At 41.2% G+C, this 12,695-nt stretch overlaps 1 protein-coding gene across 8 annotated transcripts in view; it reads left to right on the top strand.

Annotated features, from left to right (window-relative positions):
- Window positions 1-12,695, top strand: part of pkd1b (polycystic kidney disease 1b) — a 32,499-nt gene that overhangs the window by 4,921 nt on the left and 14,883 nt on the right. For 6 of the 8 annotated variants that reach the window (XM_077502387.1, XM_077502389.1, XM_077502385.1 and 3 more), the window contains 17 exons: window positions 380-585; window positions 648-766; window positions 851-998; window positions 1,060-1,325; window positions 2,476-3,195; window positions 3,278-3,409; window positions 3,467-3,642; window positions 5,144-5,274; window positions 5,395-9,041; window positions 9,125-9,265; window positions 10,245-10,358; window positions 10,439-10,721; window positions 10,806-10,902; window positions 11,428-11,556; window positions 11,621-11,762; window positions 12,152-12,289; window positions 12,410-12,560. In XM_077502387.1, coding sequence (XP_077358513.1) covers window positions 380-585; window positions 648-766; window positions 851-998; window positions 1,060-1,325; window positions 2,476-3,195; window positions 3,278-3,409; window positions 3,467-3,642; window positions 5,144-5,274; window positions 5,395-9,041; window positions 9,125-9,265; window positions 10,245-10,358; window positions 10,439-10,721; window positions 10,806-10,902; window positions 11,428-11,556; window positions 11,621-11,762; window positions 12,152-12,289; window positions 12,410-12,560 — 6,740 coding nt within the window. The remainder of the gene's footprint in view (window positions 1-379; window positions 586-647; window positions 767-850; window positions 999-1,059; window positions 1,326-2,475; window positions 3,196-3,277; window positions 3,410-3,466; window positions 3,643-5,143; window positions 5,275-5,394; window positions 9,042-9,124; window positions 9,266-10,244; window positions 10,359-10,438; window positions 10,722-10,805; window positions 10,903-11,427; window positions 11,557-11,620; window positions 11,763-12,151; window positions 12,290-12,409; window positions 12,561-12,695) is intronic. The other 2 variants (XM_077502391.1, XM_077502388.1) reach the window with 2 other exon arrangements.

Raw genomic sequence — 12,695 nt, 5'->3', positions numbered from 1 at the left:
AAATTTACAGTCCTTTTTTTCATTAAAAGTATGTTTTTAATTTACTTGTTATACAGCACAGTATATATTTTCTGTCAGCATAATGCAATGTCGTGCAGCGACGGGACAGACACTGTTGGAAAGACCTCGCCGAAACGAATCAGCGGATGGTCGTATTTCCCCGGTCAGATGTAGGGGTCCACAGATACGGCCTCACAAAGATAAAAAAAAATAAACAAACCAAAAAGCATGTTGCACCAAAAAGCAAAAACAAAACAAAACAAAAAAAGCAACAAAACAGCGAGGCTGCGAAAGATGAACCCGCGATAAACGAGGGAATCCTGTACACATCTATTTGCATGCAAACAATTAAAAAGTTCTTCTCTAATATGCCCCATAGGAAAAACACTGAGTGGGTTTGGATTAATGGGGTAAGTGAAAATGGACCGGACGAGGTTGGGCTTGTCAAGTCAGCAAGTCCTTCGTGGCAAGATGGAGGCAACAAACAGGAAATGTGTGCTCAGATGGCTTTGGGGACACCTGGACGGTGGAGGACAACTTCCTGTGTCACGCAATACCATTTCTTCTGTCAAAATGATGTAAATGGTGAGTGTGAAATTGGAATCTTCTTTTAGAAGCTTTCCATATTGTACTTCCATATGCTGCAGAGTCGTTACCGGACTCGGACAGTTATGTGGTGGGAGTTGTTCTGATGACTGGCATCTACCAGCGGGTCCTGATGGATCCCTTAGCAAGTGTCCCTGATGTTGAGCAACTCGCAGTGGAGGTCAGTAAAATGTCCAGATGGAGTCCCTGAACTAGGGGTTAGAACAGGCAACAAAGTTGAAACAGGACTGTTTGTGGTCCACAGATGCAGTTGTTCCCTGGCTTGTGGTTCAGTCATGCAGGTCAAGTCACATCACTGGAACTGGTAGTCCAGCCCAGCCCGACCTCATCTTTGGCTCGCATTCAAATCCTTCGACCCTACTGCAATCCCAATTACCACCTTGTACCTCCAGGTACAAAACACTTCATCCTTTCTGCATACATGTCCTAATAATATTCTCTTTGCTCCTTTAGGTTGCAGTTCTCTTCTGAATCCCTTCAGCTGCTGCTCACTGGTTCCACTGTGCAACACGACAGGGGGGTGCAGCACGGGCCAGTTCTGGTGTCATATTCTCGAAGCCTGCTTTCCCAACACTCGTCCATGTTCTACTTACACCTCGGCAGCAGCTGGACGAGGGTTTGTGTTACCACCCAGATACCCAGCCACAGCACCGTTCTACCACTTGGTGGCGGACGTACCGCTGAAAATAAGCCCCATGTCACAACTGCAAATGTTACATGTGAGTAGCCAAATGAGATATTTGCTAATTCCCGTTAAAAACCATTTATCGATAATAGTATTGAATATTGTTGATATCAGGTCAGTTCTGGGTCACTTCCTGTTGAAATTAAGTCACTTCCTGTTGAAACAAGTCACTTCCTGTTGAATACAGTTCACTCTGTGTTGATACTAGGCCATTTCTGGGTCACTTCCTGTTGAAATCAAGTCACTTCGTGTTGAAATCGGGTCACTTCTGGGTCATTTCCTATTGAAAACATTTCCTATTGTTTTTAGGTCAGTTCCAGGTCACTTCCTGTTGAAATCAAGTCACTTCTTGTTGATTTTAGGTCGATTCCTTGTCACTTCCTGTTGAAATTGGGTCAATTCTGGGTCACTTCCTGTTGAAATCAAGTCACTTCCTGTTGAAATCCGGTCACTTCCTGTTGATTTTAGGTCGAGTCCTTGTCACTTCCTGTTGTAATCAGGTCACTTCTAGGTCACTTCCTGTTGAAATTAATAGTTAATTAAAAAATAGCTCTATGTGACCTCTCGAGACTAAACATGACAATCTGATTAATATTACATTTATGGAATGAGAGTTATGCAGCAAAATACAGCCGTTTTTACCAATCTAAGGGGTTGCCATTTTGCCACTTTCTGTCGACTGAAGATGACATCACAGTTGCTCAGGCTCAGATAACGACCAATCACAGCTCACCTGTTTATTTTTTTTAAGCTGAGCTGTGATTGGTTGTTACCTGAGACCTGAGCAACTGTGATGTCATTTTCACTCGAGTGATAAAATGGCCGCCATCTATTATTGATAAATTGTTGGCGTTTGCGGCATATTTCAAAACGCAATGATGACCTCACTAATAGTGGAATGTGTGATTTTTGCTTTTCTCTTTACAAGTTAAAATTAATTTGCCCTTGGTTGTCTTCCAGCTGTGGTCACCAATGTCTTACAAATGCAATTATGCCATCTAGTGGCAGAAAAATGACATAAACACAAATCAATATCACACCCGCTTTTTTACAGTACAGTACATCTTTTAAATTTTAACTCAATGTTATAGATTATTATGAAATTAGTGTATTCATGACTAAAAGATGCAGTTCGACACCCCTATTGTCTACAATTTTTAGTAAGTTTAGGTTTATCACTGTAGGTTGTTCTTCGCGAAGGATCCATCATTGTGTACCCTGACGACGTCGTCGCCATTCAACACACTCGCGACCCCGGCAACTTTCTGCACTGTCTCACCAGTGAAGCTCCCGTAAATTCTCCCTGGCGACAGAGTTACCTGTCTCTCCAGAGGACAAAGCGGGGGGGCTGGTGGGAGGGAGGCCTGACCGTCATGCCCCAAGATGAACACTGGGTGGACGGGGTGGTGTGTGATCTGAGACTGCTTTATGTGGACACTCTTCATAGAGGGACCGAGCACGAGGGGATGTCGGAAACAACCGCACCTTCCAAAACGAAACCCCTGATTCCCAATGTGAGTTCTGCATTCGGGTTGAGGATTATCCGACCTCCACTGGATGAAAACAACCAGATACACCTTCAAGTTAACGTTCCAACCCTCGTAGTCGTCATGGTGATATCAGGAGAGAATGCCTTGTGTTCATGGTCGGCTCCCGTGCGCCGAACCGGACTCCCCTTCAGCCGGATTTGCCCTGAAGATCTACCCGAATGCAAGACTGAGGATGTGTGGTTCTCCTCTGTGACTGTCGTCTTACCTTCAGCGGGGGTCCAGATGCTGAATGTCAGTGCGGTAGATGCTGTTAGAATGCAAAGTTTGAATGTGACACTGTGTGGCCACGAAGCAGTTTCAGGACTCCGCGTGGAGCCACACAAACACCAGAGGATGCTTGTGGACGTTCCTCAGGTGAGATTTTCAATTTAGATTTCACATTTTCAAAAATGGTTCCATCCGAATTACTTTGTATATTCTCATATTGTGCTCACAGTCATTCACAGCCCAAGTGGAAAGTGGCTCATCTGTGACATTCTCGTGGGTGATTGACAACTTGGAGGCCTTTGCATACGAAGGAGAATCTTACAGTGTTGTGTTTAAGAAACCGGCTGAGTACAAACTGAAGGTATAAACAAATATCTTTTTAAGTGTGCGGGTTCAACATCATTGATTCAAATAACAGGTAACAGCATCCAATCGTGTGAGCTCCCAGAGCAAGCAGCTCCTCCTGACTGTTGATGAAATGAACCCACTAGGTGAGCCTGAGTTGGTGTTTGCCAGGCAGGTTGTAGCCGTGGGTGCTACACACCTCTTCACCCTCAGGGTCAAAGTGGACATCGCCCTGCCAACTACCTTCAGGTAAAGTATTGTAATACAAGAGCTCTAACAAAAATGTACATTTTGCAAGGACCATGCTACAGTAAAGAAGGAAGAATACATCATTTTGACACACATTAGTTCAACCAAAATATTACAAACACATGCACTATAAACTAGGGATGTAACGATAAGGGCAATATCGTGATATTAAAACTGCCACAATATCGTCGTCGTCGTCATGTTCACAATATTTCAAAGGACCCCATCTGTAAAAAAAAAAAAAAAAGTCAGGTTGATTTCCATTTGTGCAGTTCTAGCACCCTCTCGTGGTTAGTTTATTAGCACAATTTAATTTTCATTTGTGATGTTTCGGCCTTCTATGTTTAAAATCTATGCTAATGTGTGCTTGCATTCCCAAGTAAGTGCCTCGATATTGTTATTAGAGATTGTAGGTGGTTTATATGCATTGCTGTTATGTACAAAGTCACAACATTGTGCTTTATTTAGTATGAGATTGTTGTTTGTTTGTTTTTTGTTTTGTTTTTTTACAATATTGTGTCTTATTCAAATATCCCCCCACCCAAAAAAAAAAAAAAAAAAAAAAAATATATATATATATATATATATATATATATATACACATCGTGATAATTATCATATCGTGACCTTCATATCGTGATAATATCGTACCGTGATGTTTGGATATCATTACATCCCTCTGCTAGACAATCCGATACTGTTGCAAATATATTTACACATTGGTAAATATTTCTGACTTCATTTGAAACATATACAGTGCATTAGTTTTTATATTCTGTTCTCTAATATGCTCATTGTAAGTCATATATTTTAATTTACATTATATTCCAGTGTCACTATCTCTGATATGGCTGTGTTTACACTGACTAACACAAAAAAAGTGAGACTACCAAATTGCACATTAATAACTCCACAACTGTCAACACTGGGCAGTGACAAAAGTAAAAAAATAAAATAATAATAATAATAATAATAATAATAATAATAATAATAATAATAATAATAATTGGATGTATTAGATTAGGCCTGTTTGGCACAAATCTATGTAGGTGACTTGAGCTTCAGATCAACTGAGAATATATTGTTTTCTGGTAGTTACTGTTAGCATAATGTATTCAAGATAAAAGGACATCGTGAAATTTCTGCCAGAACATTTCAAATTGGTACTGTGACCCGGATCACTATAACTTTTCAAATGGATGGAGACACACATTAAATGTTACATAGTTGGCCTGTGTTGACTTACATTGTTAGCATAACTGTTGGCCTTTATATATTTATGGTAAGATGGATGGATGGATGGATGGATGGATGGATGGATGGATGGATGGATGGATAGATGGATGGATAGATAGATAGATAGATAGATAGATAGATAGATAGATAGATACAGACAGACAGGCAGTCTCCCACTTTATGACACCTCCTCTTATCATGAAAAATGATTTTTGCCATTAATAAGATCACTTGACATGTGGGTTAATGTTTGTATTTCATGTAGGTGGGATTTTGGTGATGGTCACAGCAATGTTATTCACACTGTGCCTGCTCCATGTGACACCATGGAGACACGTGCCGGAGAGACACAAGTATTTGTGCAGCACTCTGTGAACGTTACCTATACTACAGCAGGTAAACAGTACGTCTCACACATTATACTATAATTGTTCTCCTTTGTCTGTGAGCAATACTATGACTGCCATTTATAATTAATCAAGCTAATTGAGATTGAATTGGTTTTCATTATTGCAGGTGACTACAATCTTCAAGTAGAAGTTTCTAACCAATTTGAAAAAGTATACAAGTCTATTAAGATAAGTGTCCAACGCCTGTTAAATCGCCTCTTCTTTAACGCCACCACTTTGGCGGCCATTGTTAATGAAACTAATTTCCTGGAAGCTTTCACCGATCCTGCCGCCAGCAATGTCATGTACACTTGGAATTTTCGTGACAAATCCAAACCTGTCCAACGGACTGACAAAAAAGTCGGGCACACCTTTACATCTGTGGGAGATTACAACGTCACATTATGTGCCAACAACACTCTTTCTGTAATTAGCACCTGGCTCATGGTGGAAGTTATGGAGAGAATAACTGGATTAAGTGTCAGTTGCAACGGACCCAGTGAGTTGGGCTCTATTACCGATTGCAGAGCTAATGTCGCAACTGGTTCGAGGCTTATTTGGGACTTTGACTTTGGCGATGGATCCAAACAGGGAAACCTGACAGATGGCTCTGTTTCACAAATCTATAAGTTTGAAGGGAACTACACAGTGGGGGTAAATGTCTCTAATTCTGTTAGTCATGCTCACCAGTTCATCAGCGTGGTTGTCTATAGGTTAGCTTTTATAGGAGTGACACCGACTGAGTGTGTCATGACTGGTAGAAACGTGGAGTTTTCTGCTTCGGTGAATGGAAATGTATCCAAGCTGGTGTTCCATTGGCTGTTTGGTGAGGGAACCCCTGTGACTGTGCAGGTGCCAGGGCGAGCCACAGCTCTGCATACATTTTCCCGCCCAGGGAATTTCAACGTTAGCCTAACTGTGAAAAGCGCTATTAGCACTGTGTCATACAATAGCACTGTCTGCGTTCAAACTGCAATAACTGAAATGTCAGTGCAGTCATCTCAAAATGTGGCAGCCGCAGGAAATGAAGTATGTTTCAGGGTGTTATTTAATCCAGAACAGATAACTAGTTGCCAATTTAAGTGGTTCAGCAGCTCTTCAAGTGAAGCTGCTGAGACAGAACATAGTCAGCGATGTTTTACCTTCACAGATGAAGGTCTTCAAGAAGTATTTGTAACAGCAAGTAACAAAGTGAGCAGCAAAATAGCCAATGCGAGCATCACCGTCCAAAAACCTGTCAGCAATTTCTCTTTGGTGCTCGGAAGTCAGACTGTGACTGTCAATACATCAGTATTATTTTGGGTTGCTAGCTGTGCTGGCAGCAACGTGTCTGTGTTTTGGGATTTTGGAGATGGTTCCCCAGCAGAGCAGAAACAAAATGTGTCGCATGTATTTACCGCAACGGGTGAATTCACAGTCACCGCCACTGCATTTAACGCAGTAAGTCGAGAATCTGCAACCTTGAAGGTGAATGTTTTGCATCCCATTTTGGACTTTAGCCTCCAAACCAATCAGCCATACAGTGCGGTCGGAGAAGAAACTTTTATCACAGCGGTTAGCAGTGATAAAAGTAGCACCACCTACTACTGGACAGTGGATGGTTTGGTTCCAATACGACAGGGAACTCCAAACTTTACATTTGTTTTTCCTAAAGCAGGACAGTATCAAGTAAGATGTATAGCCCAGAATCTGGTGAGCAGAAGGGAGGCTGTGATTTTTGTTGAAGTCTATGAGAGAATAGAGGGTCTTGACATTGATTGTCCTCAATTGACAAATATGACTTATGTGCCAACACATGAGGATCTGGTGTTTGTCGCTTCAGTCACAAAAGGATCAAATGTCACATACAAGTGGCTTGCTACACAAAATAAAATGACAGCTGATGGAGAACGTTTCCAGTTTGTAGTTGAAACTCCTGGTAGGTTTACAATTCAATTAAATGCCTCTAACAAGGTGGGTAATACCACCAGTGTTGCTTCTGTTGTGGCTGTGGAACGTGTGACGAATGCACACATAACAACACGGACAGATATCGTGGCAGTGGGGAAGTTTGTAAACATTTCTGTATCAGTCCTTACTGGTTCTCACCTCAAGTACTTTTGGTACGTGGATGCTGGTCTTCCAGTCCTTGAGACAGATGTCCCTTTCCTTTTTCACAAGTTCACAAGCTCAGGAGATTGCTTTGTTAAAGTTCTTGTTCAAAACGCTATCAGTCAATGTAAGGACACTAAAATCTTTACAGTCCAAAAAGAAATAGAAGAGGCGAACTTTAGAATTGACGGTAAGATGTTTCCGTTTCAGATAAGCACAAATAGTACTGTGTCATTCCAAGGGGTTGTCCACAAAGGTACTGATCCGCACTGGGACTGGAAAGTTAGCGATGCCATAACCACTCTTCTTTGTGAAACCAGTCACACCTTTACCTACACTTTTCTCCATGAAGGCATTTACAGAGTGTCTATGAATGTCTCCAATGCAATTAACTGGCAGGAAGTTACACACAATGTGATTGTCCAGGATCGAATTGAAGGTCTCACTCTAAACATTACAAAGGATACTCTCTGTACTGAAGAGGAAGTTACTTTCATGCCAACTATCAAGAAAGGAAGCAATGCAAGCTTTGTTTTAATGTTTGAAACTAAAGACTGGATTCATCGGCAGGACGTGGTGGAGGGGTTGTTCACCACATCAAACCTTCCAGCAGGTACACATGTTGTCAAACTGACAGCTTGGAATCTGGTGAGCAGTGCACAGATGTCAACCCAAGTTCAAATCATGGAGAATGTAAAACCTGTGCGACTCTTAACCCCTGCTCATCATGCCATAGAGGCTCTGAAGGAGGTTCGTTTTGAGGTGGATGATCAAAATGAGTTTTCAATCAACTATACCTGGATATTTCACTTGGAAGATACTGAAACTTTGTGCCTCAAAGGGAAAGAAGTCGTCTATACGCCGCACATGAATGGTTCATTGTCGTTGACAGTGCTGGCAAGCAATGGTGTGTGCTTCAAGATGCTCAACAAGACTCTAACAGTTGAATGGCCTGTTAAGGAAGTCCAAATCATTTGTCATTCACAACCAGTATTTTCTGGACATGTTGTAGTATTTTCTGCTAAAATTTCTGGAGGGACCAACCTGAAATACGTGTGGAAATTTGGAAACTCCATCAAGGAATGGCCCACGCATCTCAATTCAGTTAATCATATGTTTGGCAAGGCTGGCGTATACATTGTTATGGTCAACGTCTCCAACAGTGTCAGCCACATGTCTGGACTACTGCGTGTAGATGTGACGGAATTAGAGTGTTCCAACCCTCAAGCCTCACTTATCCAGAACCAGCCAACTATTTTCAGATCCAGAGTCAATTTCTTTGAAGCAAGTGTGGATGTTAACTGCTCTGCCTACAAGACAACATACCAGTGGGAGATGTTCAGAGTGCCTGAATGTACTAATGAGAATATGTACCTCAAAGGGAACAGAATCTTTCTCAATGGTACGACATCACCCTTTCTCCGGCTCCCAAAGCATTCCCTCAATGTGGGAGAGTATTGCCTTTTATTCACCGTTTCACTCCAAGGAACTCCTCTGCTAGTGCAACGAAAAACCAAAGTCACTGTGGTCTGCTCCCCGTTGGTGGCTATCATCAAGGGAGGTTCACGTAGACTGTGGTCAAGCTACCGTGATCTCGTTCTGGATGGAAGTTGGTCTCAAGATCCTGATGCAGACCAAGAAGGAGAGGTTGCACTGCAGTATCAGTGGAGCTTCACGATAGAGGTGTGTGCTCGCATAGTTTCTATCATTTTAAAGTGGGAACATAGATTGAGTTTCCTTAATAATTTACCTACCTGTGTTTGAAGTCACAGAATTCCACGATTCCCATTGAGAGCAATACAAGTATTGTGGCAATACCCAGCAAGCAGTTACACCCAGACACCATCTATACTTTCACCCTAATCATAAATAAAGCGGGAAGGACACCAGGATCCTTCCTACAGACAGTGAGTATTGACTATAGATAGTATTCACATGACGTCATGTGCCGCACATTGTGTGCCGTTTACGGAACGGACATAGTAGTGTCCGAAGACTCGGAAAGAAATACAAAGATAAATCAAAAGGATTTCCAACCGACAAAGCCTATCAAAGTGTGTTCTTACCATTAAGGTAAGTGTCATTGTAAGATGGTAAAAATGCTTTTTACCATAATGCGATCGTGATATATGTGAGCCGCTAGCTCTGGCTAAAATAGATTTGGTGGTCAAGATGTTCGATTTTGAGATTTCTCCAAATATCCTCCTTATTAAGGTCTCTAGTTTCCTTTCCCAGCAGCCCAGAAGTTAAAATTGTTGTTAAAGTGTATAAAAATAAGTGATGAGTCAACAATGTTGTTGTTTTTGTTGTAACATGATAGCGCTAGTAGCTAGCTAGCTTACTTTCAAAATAAGCCAAGATTCTTCCCCTCAAATTCACATAAATGCACATAGCAACTAATAAAAGCAGAACGTACAGAAGATGCAAGACTGTCCGTGTTTTGAGATCGAGCCAGCCTACCTCAGAGCATACATGATGTTGCCATGTAGTCCGGTCTGGGCAGTAACATCGGCAAATGTTTGTTATCTAATCGGTTCCACTAATCAAGCCTTGCAATGTGTACCACTGCAAGGAATGTTGAGCTAAACTTTCCGCATCTTCCCTACACAAGTAACGTTAGAGGAAGCTGAGGATGACATTCATCAATAACAAACGAACATTTGGTGTAAACATAATAAGAACACAGTGGAGTCCGCTGGAAAGTCGACGTCAATGAATACTATCTATAACATCATTTCACAAACATTTTAATCAATGCTTAACGAGTTGCACACCCTAATATGCAAAACCCATTTTCAACCCTATTTCTTCATTTAGATGTCATATTATCTTCATATGCATTCTTCTTTCAAAATTGAACTCTAGCAGGACTTACCGTCTGTTTAGGTAACTGTGTGTGAAGCACCACAACTTCCTGTGTTTGTGGAGTGTGTATCCTGTCCAGGCCACACCCCCATCATCCTGTCTGGACATTGTAGTGAGTGTGATGACCAAGCTCAGGTATGAGTTCATTAGTTGATAATGTGCTAATGTGATTTCCAACCAATTAAATACGCCATGGTTTGTCACTGTCATCACAGTACAGTTGGAGCGCCGAGGATGAGTCAGGCGCGACATTTGACCTCGACAAGGCCACCACCTCTACAGGAAGACATTCGTCTAAATTAATGTTGCGTTCGGATGTTGTGTTTTCCGGGTACATGTATAACTTCACTCTCAATGTGACTGTGCCTGGCAGTGGGAGGTGGGGCAGTGCAAGTCAGATAGTTGTACCCAACAAGCCCCCTAAAGGAGGTATTTGTGAATTGAACCCAGAGTCACACATTCATCCGTTGGGGACTGTAGTCACCTTCAACTGCTCGGGTAATCCTGCACTACAAAACACAAAATTGTCAAGCCTGCAGTTTTGAATACGTTTTCATTACATGTATGTTCTTTATATGGCAGGATGGAGTGATGAAGCAAGCACATCCTCTGAGCTCATCTACACCTTTCAGGTTGCACCGTGCCATCCCATAATGTGCCCTGTTCTCACGCTGTACAAGTAAATGGAACCATAGCATTAACAGAATATTTTCCATCCATTTCACATGTCACTTATCAGTTTGTTCCAGGCTCCAACTATGCTCCCCTTTGAAGGCATGGCTTGAGACTTTTCTTTCTTTCTTTCTTTCTTTCTTTCTTTCTTTCTTTCTTTCTTTCTTTCTTTCTTTCTTTCTTTCTTTCTTTCTTTCTTTCTTTCTTTCTTTCTTTCTTTCTTTCTTTCTTTCTTTCTTTCTTTCTTTCTTTCTTTCTTTCCCTAGCGTCTTCCCTTCTTATCTAAGCTCTTGGGGCGCCAAAAAAGCGAGTATGTCTCCCTCTGTTGGTCATTGTCTTTCATGTTCTTTGGACGGGTTGTATCTGTTAAGTCAATTTCATTGCTTACAGTGACAAAAGATTCATTCATTCATTCATTCATTCATTCATTCATTCATTCATTCATTCATTCATTCATTCTCGCATCTATCCCATATTGTCAAAATGTATATTGCCTGTACATAATGCAAAGGATTATTATTTCTTTCCCAAGGGGCACTCAATCAACTTTTGTAAGCCTGCTTCCAGTGGGGAGTCCTGTGCAAGGACAAAACAATTCACTTATCACAGTCACTTTGCTCATAGAAAACAATCTTGGTTCAAGTGTCATCGCTCTAAACAGGTAATCCTCATGTTAATGTGTTGAATTCACGTTCTTTGTATTTTAAATTGACCTTTTCTTTCAGAACTCTGAGTGTTGAGAATCATCTAAATGCCAGTGAGTGGCTTCAAACAAAGAGCCAGAAAGAAATGTGGGCTTTAGTCCAACATGGCAACCCCCAGCAAATCATCCCATATTCTATTTCTCTCACGAGTCAGCTCAATCAGGTAATATCCAAGACCAGATAGATTTCAGTCATGGATGGGCGGAGCATGTAGCTCTTTTTAGTGGCCATGTGCCATAAATTCTAAAACCGTACTTCAAGTGTTTAGATTCAAGTATAATCAATCAATCAGTTAAACAGTAAGCAAACAAACAAACAAACAAACAAACAAACAAACAAACAAACAAACCTATATATGTAAGGATAGATCTGATGCCACTAAGCATTTTGAGGGGTTGAAAGTAAAAAAATATTAATAAATTACTTAGTTATCACACCTTAAAAGCATGTCCACTTTTTGGTGCAAATACTTCCAGGGTAGTTTAAAAAAACCCTGCTTTGTCTAACTGAACTGGTCTGGTATAATAATGCCATATTATTTGCATGCCACAGATGGCGTCTGAACCAAGTACCAGAGAGCTCACAATGAAAAGGGAGATAAGAGAAAATGTTACCAAAGCTTTGGTCTCCCTCCCCATTTCCTCCATGATGGATGTTGATCAAATCAGCTCAGCTTTAGTCCAATCCACTGTAAGAATGCACTGCTCATTCCATTCCATTCCATTCCATTCCATCATTCGTTCAAAAATCATTCACCAGCTACTGTACAGTACTACACCAGAGTATGTAACCACTCTCTTTATTCTCCAGGCTGTTCCTGCTGACTTAATAATGTGTGTTGAGTGTCAGGCAAAGGTTCTTGAAGCAGTTCAGAAGATGATTCATGTTATGGAGGAACACCAACAACCTGGTGGTGGAGTTTCAGCATTGGACACAGGGAAGAACATCCTTAGTATCTTAGGTAGGGTTGCAAAGGCCAGAAAATTTACATTTCTTGTAAATTTTCTAAAATATTCCTTGAGTTCATCTGATGTTGGAATTTTTTTTTTTTTTTACAAATTCGCTGCACATCTTGTATACAAACATATAGCGACAC

This window comes from Festucalex cinctus, chromosome 17, assembly GCF_051991245.1.
Source record: "Festucalex cinctus isolate MCC-2025b chromosome 17, RoL_Fcin_1.0, whole genome shotgun sequence".
Classification (NCBI taxonomy): Eukaryota; Metazoa; Chordata; class Actinopteri; order Syngnathiformes; family Syngnathidae; genus Festucalex; species Festucalex cinctus.
The sequence above is the reverse complement of the archived record's forward strand: the minus strand, read 5'-3'. Positions and strand labels throughout refer to the sequence as shown.